Source organism: Aythya fuligula, chromosome 4 (genome assembly GCF_009819795.1).
Source record: "Aythya fuligula isolate bAytFul2 chromosome 4, bAytFul2.pri, whole genome shotgun sequence".
NCBI classification, from domain to species: Eukaryota; Metazoa; Chordata; class Aves; order Anseriformes; family Anatidae; genus Aythya; species Aythya fuligula.
The window spans coordinates 29,541,005-29,560,828 of NC_045562.1; the positions used below are offsets into that span (position 1 = coordinate 29,541,005).

Here is a 19,824-nt window from a genome sequence, read left to right on the forward strand (position 1 = left end):
TCTTGAAAAGCACAGCCATGCATTTCCATTTAAGATAGTTTAATACTTCCCTCTGCATTTTCATAAAACTTTCCTCAGAAAACACTTTCTGAAGAAAAACATTCAGAAACTACTGGAAATAAAGTATTAATAATTTAATCAACAAAAAGTTCATACTACATGGTAACTAAAGATTAGAAAATAAAACAAAAAAAGAAAACTACACATTCGATTATAATTTTGAGAATGCTATCAAAGCAGCTGTATTGAGTCTCACGTATCTAACACCTAAACCAGAACCCATCCACAATGAAGAGCAAACCTGAACACAAATCCATTGTATTCATCCATTTTCAGTCTGCCCTTTGTCATTATTTACCGCAATACCTGTACATTTACATTTTTAATGCTGCTTAGATTATTCAGAAGTAGAACCGAAGATGAGACCTTGACAGATGCTGACCAATGGATAGATGGGTGACAAGACCTCAAGATCTGTTCTACAGCGTGCTTTGAATTCCTATGTGTTTCTAACACATCCGCTTTCTTTAGTTGATTTTTCCAAAAATTAAGACTAAAAAAATATAACGTCAAGGGACAGGAAATAGGAAGGGAGAAAAGACAATGCAGTCTTTAACACGTGGTTGAAGCAATAGAAAAGGAATTGGTAATAGAAGTGAATGGGAGAACAATGTATATAAGATCACCAAATACTGTAAAAATAGAAGGGAATGGGCCAGCATGGAGACAGTCTTTACTACACTGTAAAACTCATTTGAGTTTTGTTTGACTCAATATTTGCTTTGAAAAAAAAGCAGAGTGAGTCGTATACATCATATTACATTTTTAAAGCAACATTTGACTGAAATTATTGCAAATTTTACAGTTTATTTGGCAATCTCTTCCAACTCAATATGAAATCCCTCTGCAATGAATTTGCCAACACATACACAAAATCATTATGAACTCACACAACAAAATGGTACACAATGGGCTTTTGCTCTTAGTACTGAAGTTAAACTTGGAAAAACTCATTATGTATACCTAAAGTGAAATTTATACAACAGGCATGGACCTACCAATGCAAATGGCACTGTGTGTAATCTAAATATTACCCTTCGTATTAGATAAAAAAAAAAAAAAAAAAAAAAAATCACACTAGAATGGCTTACTAAGCTCTTTACACATCTAACATCAACAGAAAAATTCTTCCTGTGCTTGTAACTCCTACAAAGCACAATTCCACATTTTTATTTTTTCAAAAAACAAATCAGTAGGATGTTTCATCTTCAAACCAAGTGAACTGGCTCAATCCGTAATAAATTTAGAAGCAATTAAAACAGCACTGAAAATTAAACCATTAAAAGCTGTTGTATAAACAAAAAAACAAATTGTTGGCATAAGACGTAATCATTCAACACATGAGGAAAAGCCTGTATAATTAACAGGAGATGTAATCAAACATCTACAGACTTACAGACACACATTGAATATACAGGGAACTGGCAAACAAATCAAGGAATAAGGATAAAGGAAAAATGGAAAAAGCCTACAACTCTGCATTGGATCAGAGAAGGTATTTTAGAAACTAAAGTTCTAATCCTGCAAATTTATATGCATGTGGCTTACATTGTGCAAAACTGAGCCAAATGAACTCACTGAGATTAAATATGCACAAAGTTATTTATGCCCATGCCTTTACAGTTCTTGCAGATTTGGGGGCTTAAGCAATCAAGTGCGAGTCAAAGACAAACAGCTTTTCCAGTACTTTGCTTACATCTGTAATCAATACCAAACATTAATCTAGGAGAGCTTTTCCCAGTTTGAAAGTTATGTAACAAAACATTTTGTAGAGTAACAATTATTATTTTGATCCCAAGAGAAAGCCTGCAAGCCTTCAATATATAAGATTACTCAAAATACGTGTAAAAGAAAGCAAGTAAAATGACCAAGTGATCTCCCTGATGAGGGAGAGACTATGTAGCTCACTGAAACCAAGTATATAAAAGGCTCTTGAGGCAGACCATCAATAAAGGTTAATTTGACAATTAAGTTCTGGATTCCAAGAAGAAATAACAGAACTAATCCAAGAATTTGGTCTACTGCAACGCAGTACAGTCCTTTTCAGGCAACAACTGTTATCATATACATGAATGAGCACTTCATCAACTGACCAATAGCACTGTACACTATTTGTGCTGAAACCTATAATCAAAAAGAAATTAGAACACAGTTTCTTTCACAATTCCAAGTAGTGATTCGAATGCTAAGAAATAATGCATGACAATCACAGTCAAAAAAAACACTTTCAACTCAGAACTAAGACATAAGCCAATGGAGCCAAATTCACAATATTTTAAGGGGAAACTCCCCAGCAAAAACACCCATCTTCAAAAATACCAGCACTTATAGCCATTTTGACTTTTATTTTCAACAGTTTTACTGTTTATGTTGTTGTGAAACAAATACAGGCAGCTTACCGTATGGTAGCCTCTAGGTAGAGGTGGCTTCCCCACAGGATAAGGATCAACAGTATCAATAATTGTTTGTCGCTCCCCTTTTTGGTTGATTTTCCTAAATCTCCTTCGAGATTGCCTATGAGAAGCTTGGCGCTGAAAATATTCTTCATTTTCATCCATATAATCAACCTATAATAGATGCAAGCAAGTGTCATTTCCCAAAAGAAATAAAACTGTTCCTCCATGTTAGAAACAAATCCTATTTCAAATGGAAAAAAAAAAAAAAAAAAAAAAGGCAGTTCACTGTTTCTTGCATTTTCTGCATTGCAAAGAGCAAAGCCATTACTAAAACAAAAAAGAAAATCAAATGCCCAGAGGGACAAAAAAAAAATAAAAAATTATTGCTACAAACAGAAGCACTGAGTATGACCATTTTTGGAAAAAATGTTTCCTCCCTCCCCTCTCAATTCTTCTCTTGCACAGATATAAACACTTAACCACATTTTTGAAAAGAAAACTTGTATGGGACAGCACTTGGTAGTTTTCCTACTGACTTACGTTTGTCCCTTGGGATCTTTCCTAACCATCATATGGCAAAGGCTTTGCTCTTCAGTAGGCAGCACTGTTTAGTATTATTTACTTCAATATTTTGAGAGCATATAAAAAGCAAATCTAACAGACTGGATCTACATAAAACCAAATCATTTCAAAATAAGAGCAGGAAGAATAAAAATAACAATTAGGTATATGCTAATATAAAGCTAGGCTTCTAATTTTAAGATTCTTCAAAAGGCATAGTCCTAAGCTACTACACAATAGCACACTGTAAAGGAAATTTTTGAACTGAGAATTCTGGTTTTCCTGAAAGAGAACAATCTTTTTGTAGTAATTTGGCTGAAAGTGACCATCTCTTCTGCTGAAAGTGACCATCTCTTCTGCGTTCATCCTACTAACAGAAACCTTACTCTACACTAACAGGGAAATGAGAAAAAAAAAAAAAAAATCAGCACTGGCTATACATGGGATTCAGTTAACTCATTTTTCAGTTCCGATCTACTCTGCAGGGTTAAACTGTATTTCTGAAGATGCAGAGAAGAGTTTCAGGCACCTAGCAAGGGTCCTTGGTATATTTCAATACGGAAAAGAAATAGACAAAAACTCCCAAGATATTGCAACGAATCCACCAGAAGTGGATATTTGTCAGCTCATGTCACTAAACATAATTTTCAGCATAACAATGGGGGGGGAGGGGACACAGACACGGACAGATGACGGGGACACACAAATACAGTTTCTGGTTTTCCAGGAGATGGTAACAGTGTCTGTTTGTACAGAAGCTTCCTACTTTTATCTTCCTCTTTAGTCAGCTTCTTTCCATATGCCCCTTCTTTGTATCCCTCTTCCTCACAACTTATTGAGGTAGCAATGCACAAGATAGGCAGACGTGCATATAACTACACCAGCTAAGTAGTACCCCTCCATCCAGAAAACAAACCTGGGACAATACGACATTTCCTGGACCTGTGGTCAGATACCAGTTACACAAGCTGGCAAGGTAAATCAGGGGGCCAGTACAGGGTGATAATAATGGGCTGCTGTTGAATAATTTAGCCGCTTCTAAACAAAGTAGAATTGCCGACAGCTTTAGGGATAAGGAAAAAGTGATTTGCATTTCTCACACTTGCCTTCTATGTCTCTCGCTGTATTGAATTAAATTCATAAGATAGTTTTCTGAGGTAGAATTGGAAGGAGGGATATGACCCAAAGGTGACAAAAAGCTACCATTATACAAACAGCTTTATCTGTTTAAAGTGAGATCAAAGTGCTTAGAACCTACAAAATCATGCCTGCATTTACAAGAAGGGAAGTTAAAGTACTTTTTAAGAGTTAAAATTAAGTAACTTCTCTCTTCTGTAAGCCTAAAGCTATACTATAACTTCCTGGGCTTCTCCAAGATTTATAAAAACTGTCACTTTTTAGGAAAATGTTTAATGTCACAGTCTATATTTGAACTAAGATCTATACATGGCTTAGTAGTTGTCACACCAGTACTGTGAAATGATCACTATCTCAGCAACACAGCAAAAAGCTTTCAGCTTACTGACTGTGCATTTGTTCACATGATGGACCCTCAAATGAGGACTAAAAAATCATGAGCCCATGAGCCTTCAAGGATGGATGCTGTTCTGCCACTGGACTACAGCAGACACCACTAACAAAATAACTCATGTAGAGAAGTTGGCAGTACCTTAAAATATTCGAACTGTTTCCTAAAACCTCACAGTTGAAAATAAATTTAATTCAGTCAAACAATTATTTAAACTAACTAGAGTTTAATACTGTAAAGCATTTACACTTACCAATGAGTGAGGCAGCATTCAAAACAAAAACAAAAAAAAACTAATCCACTATTCTGCTAGCAAAAAGCAAACTACAGTTTTACAAGGAAACTGCAAAAGCAAATGTAACAACAGTATAAAAAAAGATGCCTTTATCACTCCATTGAAGTATACGTGCAAGAAAAGGCAAGAAAGTTATGTACGATATCTTAGATTTATAAAGCTCATATGGCAAAATAAAAGACTCTAAGTTTTATTGTAAACTGAAGTGTTACCAAAGCTGGTCTGTAAAATTACATCCTACTCTGAAAAAAAAAAAAAAAAAAAAAGAAACTGAATAAAAAATATTCTTACCACAATCATTTCAGATGGCTCTAAAACAATGCATTCACAGCCACGCCTGAAGCTTCCTGCAGAACGCTTGCCAAAACTGAAGAACAAAAACACCTCCATCAGAACAGAAATCAGATCCACAATGCAATCCATAGGCATATTTATATTTTAAATAAATGATAAAGCATAGAAAGAATATACATACCTCTGTACAATGCAGTTCCATGTGCATGTCCTCCTACACAACTGTTACCCATGGACACCAGTGTATTTTTGATTTACATAGTTTACTAAGAGCAACTGCTAAATAATTCCATTAGCACTAAAGCAAGTGTCAGTCAAGTACTGGGTGCTTAAGATGCATGGATGATTCTGAACTACATTAGACAGTTTGGTCTAGTGTCTTCTTCTGGCATTACAGTATTAAGTTACCTAAGCCATCTCCATTTCTACAAAGAAAGCTAACTAGCACACCAAGGGAAGAATAAAAAGACTGATCAACTAAAAGAACTGATCAATAGGTCCTTTTTACTCAAAATAAATTAAGAAAATAAATATGCTGAATGTAAGAATATTCCCAAATTGATTAGATGAGGGCAAAAGTATGTTCTGCCTTTCATTATATATTCCTACCTTACTGCAACAATTAGGCATGATAATGTTTTTTCTTCCAATAAGATAAAATAGCTATTTTAGTTTCTAGTTCTGAAGTGCTTGCCTCTACTAAATGAACGTCTCTCTCTCTGCAGGCTCAACCGCAAAGAATCCATGAAATGCAGCAGCAGAGGTGCAGCGCAGAGCCAGTACATAATTCAGTGAAATACAAGCCCTCCTGTGCTAGATATGCGGTCAGGGTGGAGGAAAAGATAACCAGCTGAAGTTTGTTTCTAGAGTGTGTGCTTTTCCCTGTCCCTCTGCACCTGGCTAACTCAGATCTCTCCTGTTGCAGCCAAGACGATAGGCAACATGGTAATTCAGTTGTAGACTGCCCTTACAAACCTGCTCTGAAATTTTCTAAGAGCCAGCTTAACTACTTAGCCTCTCCCTTTCTTCAACCCGGCACTGCAGCAGGCATGGGAAACCTTCCCATGTACAGCTCTCTGGGCACGACTTCAGCTCGTCCCTACGTTCAGGGCTGATAGTGAGCTATTTGCTATGTATTGAACTTCTGAAAGTTTCCCAGGCTTTTCAAAAGCCAACTTTATTTCCTCTTATTCTCCCGTATCCATACTCCTTTCCACATTGGGTAAGTGTGTGTGGGTACCCATCTTTTCATACAAAAATAAATGAGAATGCAAGGATAAAAGACATAGGAAAAGGGTTTGAAGAATTTCAGGAGACAATTATTACAAACCAGACTCAAAGATTTTACAATCTGAATTTTAACCAATTATGTAACGCACAGGCACAATGACGCACTTAAACTGTCAGTAACTTTTATTTACATATATATATATATATATATATATATATATTATATGTATATAAATTATATGTATATATAATATTTATATGTATATATATACATATATATATACATATATATATACATATATATATATATACACATATATATATATATCTCACAATAAGCAAAACAGAAGAAGCTCGTACACCATTCAGATGAGCATGTCTAACCAGTTGCATGTCTGTCCCGTCTGACGATTAGTGGAAATGAACAATTTAACTCACTACCCCAAAGGCTAATCTCTTGACAACAGCACGTTTATAGCTCAAAAATAAGGCAGTCAGATATTGAAAAGAAATTCCAGCTGTGCTTATTCATCAAAATAATAATCGTGTTTAATGGTACATGGGACTTCTACAATAGAAAAAAAAAAATCAGAATACTAAGCCTCTTGAAAAGAAACAGTCAATAAAGAAGTCTCTCAACAAAATGCATATTTTCCTAGAGGCAAACACATGCTTCCTTCTACAGTCCAGCAACAAAACGCAGGGTGCTCTACTCTACAATGACATCTTGAATTTTATAGAATTTCAACTACTTTTAAAGATAGCAGAAAATGAAGCCATTATCTTGATTCATTAGACCACTGAAAAAGTGACAAACTTATTTTCTTGGTCATTAACCTGATCCATAGGCACAGTTTTTCCTTAAAATCTCATGGGGAAGGGAGGGAACAGAAAAGGGAAAGTAGTTTTTCATTGATTGAAAAACAGAATAAAAAGTAAAATAAAAGTGGAGATTAGGAAGTCACTTTTTTTTTTGATTTTGTAACTAAAACCACAGAAATACTTTTTTTTTTTTTTTTCTTCTTGCGGATGCTCATTCCCTCTTTGCTTGCAGCCATTAATTTTAGTCTAGAACATGCTACTACATTGTTTCTGCCAGCACATTTTCTAGCCTCACAGAAAACACCAATTTCAGCTGAAAACACATACACACCTTCCCCCCTGACAGTTTCCTCTTCTCCTATTGTTGTCTGTAAGCATCAACTTTAAACTTCTGCACTTTGCTAATCACTGCTACCATCCAAAAGTTTCGGGCTTTAGCAAAAAGTGTAGGAAGAAAAAGTAGCATTTTGGGACATCCTGTTCTACTCTTCCCAACAACTTGTTTGAATTTTAACCCTCTGCACAATGTAACAGGTAACCAACATATTATGACAGAAGGCACACATTGAATTACTGCATCAGAGAAAACTCTCCTGTTCCAGAAGCACACAAAGTCTTGCAGCAAATAACCATGTCATTGCTGTTTCACTCAGATTCCTACAACACCACCACATTTGTCAGAGCACACAGTGCACCACACATCCATGCTACCTTTGACCAAAGACCACAAAGCCCTTCATACTATAAACAAACCATAAACTTTACTAAGTATTGCATGCAAGAAGACAAGTAAATCAAGGCCAGAGAACATTTTACGTGTTGCAGGTCTCTGCCCAGACACAACATACCAGCTAAACACCATGACTTTCAAACTACTACTGAAAATACATTATCAGCGTGGAACTCACGTAACCAGTGAAAAGGAGGAATCAATCTCTTGTGGCTGCCCACTACTTTATACACCCCACGAGTGTCCAGCTCTGTCTGTGGCAGGGCATCCATCCCAGTGTTTACACACTACCTGTTACAGAGCACTACTTGGGTAACTACACGTAGTCACACAAATGTGCGATGACATGCAACTTCGAGGATACTGGATCCTGCTGGGATACTACAGCACTGCCAATCCCACTGTTTCAGTTCATAAGACTGATATCAAAGTAAGTTTTTATCAAAATTATTCTGTCAGAGCTTGGCACAAAAGCAAAAATCAAAGAGCAGTGACGCTCCTTTGCTCAAAACCCCCAGGTGCAGTAACCAGCCACTGCATGGACCACGACCTACACAGGTTGAACAGCCTGCAACCATGTGGGTAAGCACATCTTCATGGTTCTGCACCCAAACTAACAGGTTTTGCAGTCAGAACCTCTTTGAAAGTGAGAAGCAGATCCAGCCAGCTCAGTGGCAGAGCCACACAAAGCCGGTCACTGCTCTGCATCTGCGCGTCAGCCAGCCAGCTCGAGGGGTGCTGGATATGGCAAAGAAAGAGCAGCAAACAAAGCTTGTGGAAGGGCTGATGTTATCTTCACAATAGCGGCTCTGTTTTAGTAACTGCTGCTAGGTACTGTTCTCTCCAGATTTTGATGCTAGACCAGACTTACCATATAAAATCAATTAGACTGCATGTTTGGTGATAAACCTAAGTAGTCAACAGGAACACTCACTAGGTGAAGTAAAATGTAGAAAGCCCTCATTAGCTGATTTCAAAGGACTACAGATTTGACAAATTTACTTCTTTCCTTACTATAGTGTGAACTACGATTATGAATATTTAATTTCATTAGGAAACTTAAGGTTAAACCACATTTTTTGTGTTTAAAATGCACTATATCATTTTACATCATAGGCACTTCACATCTGGCTGTATCATATTCCTTAAATCATTTCAAATCAAAATTGTCTTATTACATAAAGATAAAATCATCCTACCTAAGCCTTATTAATTTCAACTCCTAAGAACAGCTAGCTGATTTGTAGCTAAATAAGTGATGAACCTGACAGAACCCCAGTGATGTTCATAATAATTTCACCAAAGAAAGTTAAAGCAGTTTAAAGTTACCTTTGTGATGGTGGATGTCATTAGGGGATGCAGAGGTTAACAGTAATTTAGACAGCCAGAAGGCTGTTGAGTTAGGATATTGCTGCCCCACCTAAATTCCCCAAAGAACGTTGTTTTGCAGCAGTTCTTCCAACACTTCTTTCCTGCTACCACGTAAGTTCTGACTTGAGGCCCCCTGAGTACTAAACTTCACAGATGCTCTCCTCAGTACCTGTCCTGGAGGCAATTTCACTTCTGGAGTCCTTTTATATCACAGTTACTTTTATTTCCCATAAAGCTACTGGATGCATGATGTGAATATAAATCTACATAAAAAAAAACTTAAAGACATACCAACCAATTTTATTTACAGGCTTCTATAATAAATCTCAGCACAGCAATTTTGAAAGTGGGTGATAGAAAAGGCTCTTAAAAAGGTAAATATTCTCCCCAAGCAACTACTCCCTAACTATAATTGCCAAAAGCCAAAACAACTGACAAAACATAAGTCTAATTTGCTGCTTGACTATTCAAAAGCATGATCTCTGAATAAATTCATTATCATTAAAATTTATATATATATATATATATATATTGAAAGCAGGTGCCTTAATCCACAGAATTTCCATTTCAATGGAAGTTTCATTTCCATTCTCATGCTTTCTAAAATAAAACTTACACTGACTGTGCGTGCCAGTTCCTTTCTCCATAAGTATACCTTACTATGTACATTTGTTATATTGAAGACATACGCCTCAACAAAGGACTGATGTGTACACACAGTTCACAGTGTGCTGGTTAACAGAAGACAAATTTCAAGCAAAAGCTAAGGCTTTCTGTGCTTCCCAAGTTTACATTTTAATTTTTCATTAAAAAGCCTTTACAATTATGAAACTACAATTAATACAAATTCCAGTGGCTAACAGCAAAATAAGAATAATTTAAGATCAACCTTCAAATTTATTAGGTTTACTAATTAAAAAATAAAAAGCACTTCCATTAACTGAAACATCCAAAGCTAAACATACCACATTAGTTTTCATAAGGACTTACATGTACAGACAGCCAAGAACCCGTGGGAATTTAAGGTGACTTGTTCTGCCTGCCCGTCCTTTTTACTGCTATCATGACAATGGATAACAAAGCAGTTTTCTCCAGACCTGACCCCTCCATTCCCCAGGTCCCCAGATGGCCTCGCATGCACACCGATGCTCCTTCTGATGTTCTTGGGAAGGGTGGCAGCTACCAGGCAGGATGTAATCCTGCAGCCAGCACCGTCGTCCCCTCATACTGGACCTCCACATTTCTGGTTTCACATCAGCCTAATTCCCAAATCGAAAATTATTTCTTGGCACTGGAATGTAAACACGTTCATCAAAAGCGACATAAAATCCGAAGACAACTCCACTGACTACAAACACCAAGAGAAGGATTCTGAGCTACAAACCCTTCTTCCCTTTATTTTTGAGACCAAAGACTGGTCAGAGGAAAAACCCAGTTTGACTAGTGACGACTATTCTTGAAAAAGGATACATAAAACTTTCATTTCTTTCCCCATCATATAAGCTTTTTTACATATATATATATATATTCACCTTGTATCAACTTACAGTAATAATTAATTCATGTATGAATTACCTGTGTTAGTGAAACAATATCTAAATTTCACAAAGAAAACTCCACAAATTATGGTGGTCATCTATACGGTCCACTACATCAACTGCAGCCATGATGTGCTCCAGCACATTTTTAAGTGCAAAACACTGTTATAGTTTCATGTTTTCCCTCCCACCAGTGCCGCAACCTCACCGGGACCAGCAGCTGCTCGCTGCCACCTGTCAGCTGCTCTCCGGTGATGCAGACACCAACACGGACAGGGTGGCTGAGCTGACAAATCCCAAGGTCAAAGCCTGATGTAATAACATTGGACTCACAAAGCCAAGAGGTTCGATTTGGTTCTAAATTCACACTAAATTCCTGGATGAAATATCATAAGCAGCATTTAATTGATGTCTAGACAGGGGAAAAAAATGGGGACTCCATTTTCTACCTGTCACGTAGCAAGACAGTAAGGGATTCAGACAAGTTCTCCCACCTTCCCCTCCTCCCCCCCAAATTAAAACCACTACTAGTTTTTATTTGTCCATAATTTAAAAATCAGCACCCTTTTAATAGCTTATTCAAACCTTCCTAGGTTTAGCTGGGTTTCACACATCAGCATGTTAGATGAGATGAAACCCAGTCTGGTTCCTCCACTCAATTCTCCCTTGCCAGGGATGAAGAGGGGAAAAAAAAAAGTTATGATTTAGAAGGGCACATACATGCACAAGTCATCCCTAGGGGAGCACTTAAGTGTTCTGAAGAAAACTAAATTTGGCATGGCCAGCTTCTGACCCCTTGGAAAAGAGGCAGAGCCTTTCATGCATGCAGAGCAGCTCTGGGAGCAGCACTCTGCTGGCAGGGAAGGCAGCGCTGGGCTTCCCCACAGTTACAGCTGCACACTGGAAGCCATGAAAGCACAGATTTGTCAACTGAAAGACAGATACGATCATTATCTTATCATTTGAACTCCTGTATAATATAGGCTGACTTCTCTGATTATCACTGCAATTAGAGCCCATCTTTTATAAGCAAGCAAGTATGTAAAAGTGAAGCCCCAAGTTGCTCCTGTGTTAAATATTATTTTAAAGTGTGATGGTCATTTGCATATCAAAACCAACAGATTCTCAGATTAATAACAGATTCAGTTATTATTACATTTATGGCTCTTTTTCAGTAGGTTCAAATACCTTCTTTACAGAAATGCTTTCCAGATGAAAGGAAAATTGAGATGTTGGCAACTGCAATGAGCTGAAAAGGCATTTGCAGACCTGTCACCGTTTTCAAATCCTGCAGACATGAGCTCACTACACAGTACGGATAAGGATGATTAGACTTCTCCAGTGTCATGTGATAACTCCGATGTTTACAGTCTCAGATACCACAGCTCCTGTATCAGTGAAGGGACTCGCTACGCGAGAGCTAAGTACATGCCACTTCAGTGTCTGGGGTGCTCAGAAGAAAGGAAAAAAGCCTCAAGCATCACTGCAGCTCTTTGCTCTGTCTGAGACACAGATTACCAGCTGTCTGTGGTGGCAGAGGAATCGTGGTATCAAGGTAAGCAACCCTGGTGCTGCAGCAGCGAGGTGTCAAGCAGGGACGAACCCAGCCAGTCCTACAGAGGGTGCCAAGCAGTGTGAAGTAGCTGATGTAGGACATTTAAAGCATATTAATGCTCTAAACAATTCCCACTAAAACTGAGTGAAGTTTAATTTGAACAAGCTGAAAATTTTAGTGACTTTTAGTATTCTGAATATGTTTAGTCAACATCCTTGCAGATGACAGACTTTACCTACATAATAGAGTAACATTTATTTATTTCTTATGCACATACAACCCAGATCAGAGGTAGCATTAACCTGGTAAAGTACAGCTGACTACTGAGAGCACTTCAAAAGAAGTTCCTGAAAACCCACAGGGAATAAGTGGAAATTAGATAGATTCTGAATGTTTGCTTCCAGGGAAAACCCCTTTAGTCAATCCCCAAACATACGCCTTAGGATGAATTTCATATAATTTAGTACAGATTACTATTTTTAAAAGCATGCCTAGTTTTAAAATCCTACCCAGTTATTAGATTGAGCATGGTTGTGATTTCAAATCACAAATTTTGAATTTGTTGCTTTTCACTTTAGGTTTCTATAATGCTACCTTAAAACTAAAGTTAAGCTGAAACGGTTAAAAATCCAATCTGAAATTCCCTGAAGTGCTGCAAAGAATCCTATATTGTTTCACAGGTTTGCTGTAGACGATGGTAGATGTTTAGGGTCTTTATAGCAGCAGGTGATCACAAACACTTCTCAGACCGGAATACCACTTAGCGTTTGTTTTTGGTTTTTTATGACCCTTTCATATACACACTAACAAGAGAAGGGCATTTATGTATCTGTACTTGCTGTAGCAGTTCAACTTTGCGGCATCTGTAATACAGAAAGCAAGAAGGCTGTTACCTCATCAGAGCAGTTAACAGAAAAGTTCTCCCTTTGGAAAAAAAAAAAAAAAAAATCCTTATTTTATTTTTAAATTAGAAGACCTCGTATTACTTTGTCCTGGAAAACATTCAAAGATTAGAGTGTTGTTTTTTTTTAACCTGATTTTTTTTTTTTTAATTCTGTAATTTAAAAATATATATATTTTAATGAATGGTTTGAACAAAGGCTGCTTTGTTTATACTTCATCTTACTTAATGACGTCTGTGTTGCCATGAAGACAGCTGTGACATCACAAGATCTATATAATAGTCTCAAAGAATGAGAAGCTATAGGAGAACACTACTTAAGAGGCAAGACCTTGTCAGAACAGTTTGGCTAATTAACATTCATGAAATTCATTAAAACAGAGAAGTATTTTTCCAGCCTCATACAAAGCCTTTAGATATTCTATACTACAAGAATAGATTTATTTTTTTCCTTACCTTGTAAAATATTTAGTAAGCCATTTATGTCTCCTTATAGATTTCACAATTAAGGTGCTAGAAACTGTCATCTTTAAAAAAAATAAAAAATGAGCAACTTGACATGCCATTTGGTTCTTCAGTAGTAAAAATAAGACCTTACATAGTGACACTTTTCACCCTCACTTATATGCCTAATTCATTCAATACAATCAATTCATTCACATGGAGAGCTAAATTCATGACCTCAATAACTAGTTCCCATAAATCTTATTAGTACAATGCAGATGCATTCAAGATATCTTTGTAATAGGTGACCTATAACTTTAAATGAATAAACAAGCTAAAAAAATAAAACAAAAGTGACAATTTTGTTTTAGTTATTTAGATTACAATTTGAAAATAAGTTATTGCTCATTTAGCACTTTATATTATGTCTAGTGTGCCTGGATTTATTTTTGGCAGCATTTGAAACTTAGCATTACCTTGGAATGAAAACTCTTCTATGGTACTAAATAACATTTTGTTAAAATCACTATTTGTAGAAGAATTACAGTAGAAGGATCATGCTAATAATGTAAATACTCCTATTGATTACTTTCAGCTTTCTGTTGCTTCAGTCCTGCAAGTATTTAAGTCACTACTTCATCTTATCAAGTTTATTCTCCTCCAACGACAAATATATAGAATTATAGATCACATATTCGAGCTCCAAATGAATCAAAGAAAAGGCTCTTACCCATACACACCCCAACAGCCACAGCCATCCCGTAACACAAACATGTTGGACTTCCATCAAGAGTTTTCTTGGATATTTCATAAAATATACTTGGGTATATTTATCTATATATTATATCTGTGTATACATGAAAATATACACAAGTGTATCTAAAAATATAACTAACTTGTGAGTCTTGCACTTGTAAGCACAACAGGAATTCCAAGGTACCCCTTGACTTTCCACAGAGTACACAACGTATAGTCTTCAATTCTGTAGGTGGTGCTTTTTTTTTTTTTTTTTTTTTAATATATAGCAACAGTTCAATAGTAATAAATTATGTCTAATTTCAGGATTTAAAAAAGACCTCTCTAGTTTGTGAATGTTGCTCTGAAAACTTCACTGTGCTGCTGAAGACAGTCTTTTTCCCACCATAGCATACCTAGGCCAGCATCATTGCCTTCCTGCTCTCCAGTACACTTAGCTCTCTCTCTCCAAGCAGTATCCTTCTCACTCTTTGGCATTTTTCATGTTATTTCTATACAGTTCACTTTGTCTTTCCTTTTGGGCAAGCAATGACCAGACAACTTCTCAGTTCATAATACTCTTTGATCTTGCCCAGAGACCCTGATAGCACATAAAAAACATCAGGTCTCTTTTACCCGCAAAATGCAGGTTTCTCAAGCAACTGAATGCTTTGATATTTTGAAGGTTTGTATTTCAACTCAGTTTTTTGTAGTTATCATTAGGAAAGGATTGCAAAGTATGTCACCTCACCAGCTGCAATAGAAGTTATGAAAAAGCACGAGTTTTCTTCTGAAAGATCCAATTAGAAACATACACAGTAGCAAAAACCCAGGTATGGCAGTCTACATTTTAACACATTTTAGAGAACAGGCATCAACCAAAGTCCACCTAAATTTTTCTACAATATGTCTGTCTTCAAGAAAAACAAATTCTCAGTGGAATGAACATTTCCCCCATTTATCCTACAGAGCATTCTAAATGTTCCCAACAAAAAAAGCAAAAATCACATAATTTCCGCATAGTTTTCAAACAGTGAATAGCCAAAATTTTAACTGCAACTTTTCAACATTTAACAAATGGGATGTGTGTGTTGGTATCATTCACAAAGGAAATATATCTGTGATATCTGCTATCAGATATCTTCAGGATTCTCTCCTTTCCTATGCTTTCCTCCTGCCAAAAGACTATCTCCAGTCTGTTAAACACCTCTGTTTCTTTCATTTATTTTTTTCCTTAAAATCCATTCACTTACCAAATATACTTATACAGAAAAATTCTATTATCCATCTAGTCTTAGATCATTTTTCTTCATCTTTGACTACAACCCATACTGAACACTTAGACTGTGCTTATTCTATACAGACAGTCCAAAAATAACTTCTATTTGTTCACTGACAGGGGACTCACTATGTTTAAATTTACACTATTATATAATTTGCTTTTATGCTCCATGTTACAAATTCCTAAGCGTCTTATTACTAGCATTGATACATTTAACTTTTTAGTAATTTTACAGTTGAGGTCTCACCAAGGAAGACTGACATAATTGACATGAAAAAAAAAAAAGCATAATATAAGGAAAGTCTACTTTGATTTATTTTTTTTTAAATGCAGGAACAGTGGCAAGAAATGCCATCTTGACTTATCTTATGATTATAGTGTGTGAAGCAATGAAAAATTGGACCAGAACAAGGACTCTTGAATCTACAAGTTGTAGATCATCATCAGTTAATGGTCTCTTTCCGACAGAAGGTACTTGAAGTTGTTCTGATCATTCCACTAATGCATGCGAGCATCAGCAGATGATCCGGAACCTCTCAAGTCCATCATTCAGGTCTTTTGTATGGAAAGAGACATGTGGCTATAGGATATATACCCAGAAACTAGTAAAAAGCCAGCATCTGTCAGCTTGTGAGGGCTTCTGAAGTTTCCTTCTCTCCTAGCTCTACTTCCACCCATGAAAACCCACTGCACCTTAACAGGAATCAGAAGTAGTCAGGCTCCCTTAAAAGTTATTCAGGTCATTTGACTCTTTCTGCTTTTGTTACCTTCTCCTCTCCTTATTAGAAACTTGGAAGAAAGCCTGGTAGCACTAACCCCACTACACTGACTTTCTATTTTTATTTTCAAAGGATGCCAATGTAATAGATTAAGTCCCTTAACATTTTTATCAGTTGTGCGAGAACAGAACTCCAGTAGCATTGAAATAATTGTTTTGACAGGAACAAGGCCAGACACCACCCAATCTCATCATTTTGGAACTGTCTCCTCTGCTATTTCCCAACACCTCAGATACCAGCAGCACACTTGGAAAGTGACCAATTTCAAGCCTCAATGAGCTCTAAATTATTCAGCAGAACAGGAGACGGGTGGGATAAAGCAAAACGTACGTAATACCAAACTCATTTAGCTGTAAAAAACATTAAGTATTCACAATTTTAAAATCTGCAAACAGGAAGGATAGTTTTAAATGACATTGCTGGTACAAGTAGCACATGCCCTGCATTACAACTTTGCTGAAGCAGCATATGACAGGAGAATATAAGACCCAGCGAAGTTCATGGCTCAGCTAATTCAGATATGACCAGAGTTGACTGCAGCTTGGTCTAAAGGAGGAGGCCAGACTGAGACAGATTGACAGCCTCCCCAAATATCCTCCCCGCTAGGTGGCCCTGAGGGAGCTGAGCTCAGGGACAGACCCTTGGCAGCTCCAGCCCCTCCAGCACCACAGGGTGAAGACAGCAATGCCACCCATTAGCAAGCTCCAGGCTTTACTGGCAACACGATACCAACTGGAGACAAACATCCAATGTAGATGGCCAGCCCAGGCACTCCCAATGAAGTGTTTCTTCTTGCACCCAAACTTCATTATTCTCCAGGACTTTGAGTCCCAAAGTAATTACAGTCACATGAGCTGTGACTTAATCCTGTGTTTTCAACAATAAACATCATCATCCAAAAGGACATACACAGACTTTTAGATTGATGCAGATGGTACAAAACAGTTGTCCATATAAAATCCATTGTGAGTAATTCACGGTAGATATACACTCATCCATAAATAGACATCTCCACTACGACTTCCAACTTTTCTTCAGCTTATGAGCTCAGTCTGCCCTGGATGAAACCATGAGATCAATCTCCTCCACATCCTAATTTCAGTTGATGGACTGAAATGCTGAACCTAGTCATTCAAACCAGGCAGAAAACACAGCACTGGCTGTCAGCCCACACCAATACCTTTCCCCCAGCCTTTCAGGTAAGTCATGAACATGGCTTCAGAGCAGCATTAGCTGGATACAGAAATAACAACGCAACAAGCAGGTTACAGGAAAATCTAGCAGCACAAACTAACAAAAATTATACTTTATATAAATCAAACTAAATCCAAATCACTCATTTTCAAGTAATTTCCTAAACAGATTCAAAAGCATAACCTGGACTACGATCTTTCATTATAAAGTTCCAATGCATGCTCTTTGTGTTTTCACCATGATGCTGTACAATGCTTAGCCATAAGCAAAACTCGGAAACAGGAAAAAGCTCAACAAGCTCCACACAGCTCTGTATCAATTCCCTGAGTAGGTTAGATTACTGAAACAGCAGTTGCCAAAAGTACAACTCCCTCAAATCTTTTTATTTCCTTCCTTCAAAAACTGTCTCCTTCTCAGGGCAAAATCATCTCTTCAGTTAAATGCTAAAAGTATCTTGGTTTAAGTATTTGTATACGCTGCTCACTGTCTTTCAGACAAATCACGAGTTTCATTCCAAGTTCTCATAAGCCGCAGCCAGCCGCAGAAATTATTAATAAACAACAACTTGCAAATTTGTTAGTACAAAGATATTAGTATAAAGATATTAGCATACACATACTACCAAAGTGTCAATCTTTATTATTTGGGCAAGAGTACTTTAATATTAAAGTTGCGCTCTTCCCAATTAACTTTTTCTTCCATTTGAAAGATGGTTACAAACAAAACAGAAGGCTAAAATGCTACCTTATCATTCTTGAAAGAATGACAAGAAAGTTATATTCTCTACCTAAGAAAGGAGAGATGCAGACAAAAAATACCAACATTTTTAGTTATTTTTTTGTAATGGAAAAAAGAAACATTTCCAGGTCCATGCCCTTTTGTTGTCAAGTAAGTTTTATAAATACTATAGCCTCCAATAGTTGTATTTCCACTGACTAATAAAGCTATTTAACAAGTCATAAAGCTCATATTTGATTTTTTGTTTTTTAAATAAACCTATCAAGTGCAATAAAGTTAAAACCATGTTTCACTACCACCAGCCTGAATTAGAAGAAACCTGAAGTAGAAGAGGTAAGCTAGCATGCATCACGAACCATTCATAACGTAAAGTGATAAGCACTTCTGCACAAATTGAATTTTCCTATTGCTTTAAACAGATTCGAAGCAAGTCCATAATTTCTTCTTCGGCTCTCCAGTAGAACTTGATACTATATTCCAGTTACAAGTTGTTTTACTATAGGAAAGACTAGAGGGCTAAATCATCCATATTCAAATAGATACATCCTTTTTAATTTTGGAGAGAAAAAAAAAAAAATGTTTTCTCAACTTGAAAACTTAATATTTTAGTCAGAAGAAAAAGCTTAAATAATTGTTCATATGTAGGACTGGTAAGCTTGCAAAAAAGAGCACAGCTTCCTATTGCCTTATGTTAAAGGGTGAGAGAACGGGGTAGCTGTGGCAGTAAGGAAAGAAAAGAAGAAGCTGCAGCAACTGAAGAGTGGGGACTTCAGTCTCTGAAGACTTCTGGGAGAGAGGCATAAAAACCCAAGCACCAGAGCAAATTTCCCTGAGAAAAATCTGTCCAGCAATTCTGTGGGTTTTTTAGCTGCTAAGAGTCAGCTACGTCCTCCAGCTGTGGAGGCCATGCGGAAGCATGAGGCTAGTTTTGGGAAATCTAGGAAATACGTTTGTTCCAAACCAAAAAGATGAAGGACTGTGGTAAAAACTTCCACTAGAAGCAAAGTCCTGGAACAAAAACTACACAGGAAGTGTGAGCAGCTGAGCAAGTGTGATGAGAGCATGGAGCTGACCTAGAGATGCTGGAGGCAATTCCAAAGATATTTTGAGGGACTGTCACGTTACTGCTGACAGTGACCATGTGAAGACACAGGAAAGCCAGGACAACCTTCAGAGAACTGTAATTTCTGCTCATTTATTTTTTGGACTTAATACATAAACCTTGTTCTACCATGTGAAATGCTTCAGGGCACAGAAGCTCAGAGAAAGTGGTGAGAGGAAAAAGTGCCAATTCATTCTAGTTTGGTGGTCATGGTGGGAGGGGGCAGTTAAGGAACGTTTAATTTAATTAATATTTGCTTGGTATGTTTA

The 19,824-nt window shown here is 37.0% G+C and overlaps 1 protein-coding gene across 7 annotated transcripts in view; it reads right to left on the reverse strand.

Annotated features, from left to right (window-relative positions):
* The window catches only part of RAPGEF2 (Rap guanine nucleotide exchange factor 2), a 180,730-nt gene that overhangs the window by 81,930 nt on the left and 78,976 nt on the right, over positions 1-19,824 (reverse strand). For all 7 annotated transcript variants that reach the window (XM_032185985.1, XM_032185981.1, XM_032185983.1 and 4 more), the window contains exons 5-6: positions 5,132-5,207; positions 2,460-2,627 (exon numbers count right to left, since the gene is read on the reverse strand). In XM_032185985.1, the coding sequence (XP_032041876.1) occupies positions 2,460-2,627; positions 5,132-5,207 (244 nt within the window). The remainder of the gene's footprint in view (positions 1-2,459; positions 2,628-5,131; positions 5,208-19,824) is intronic.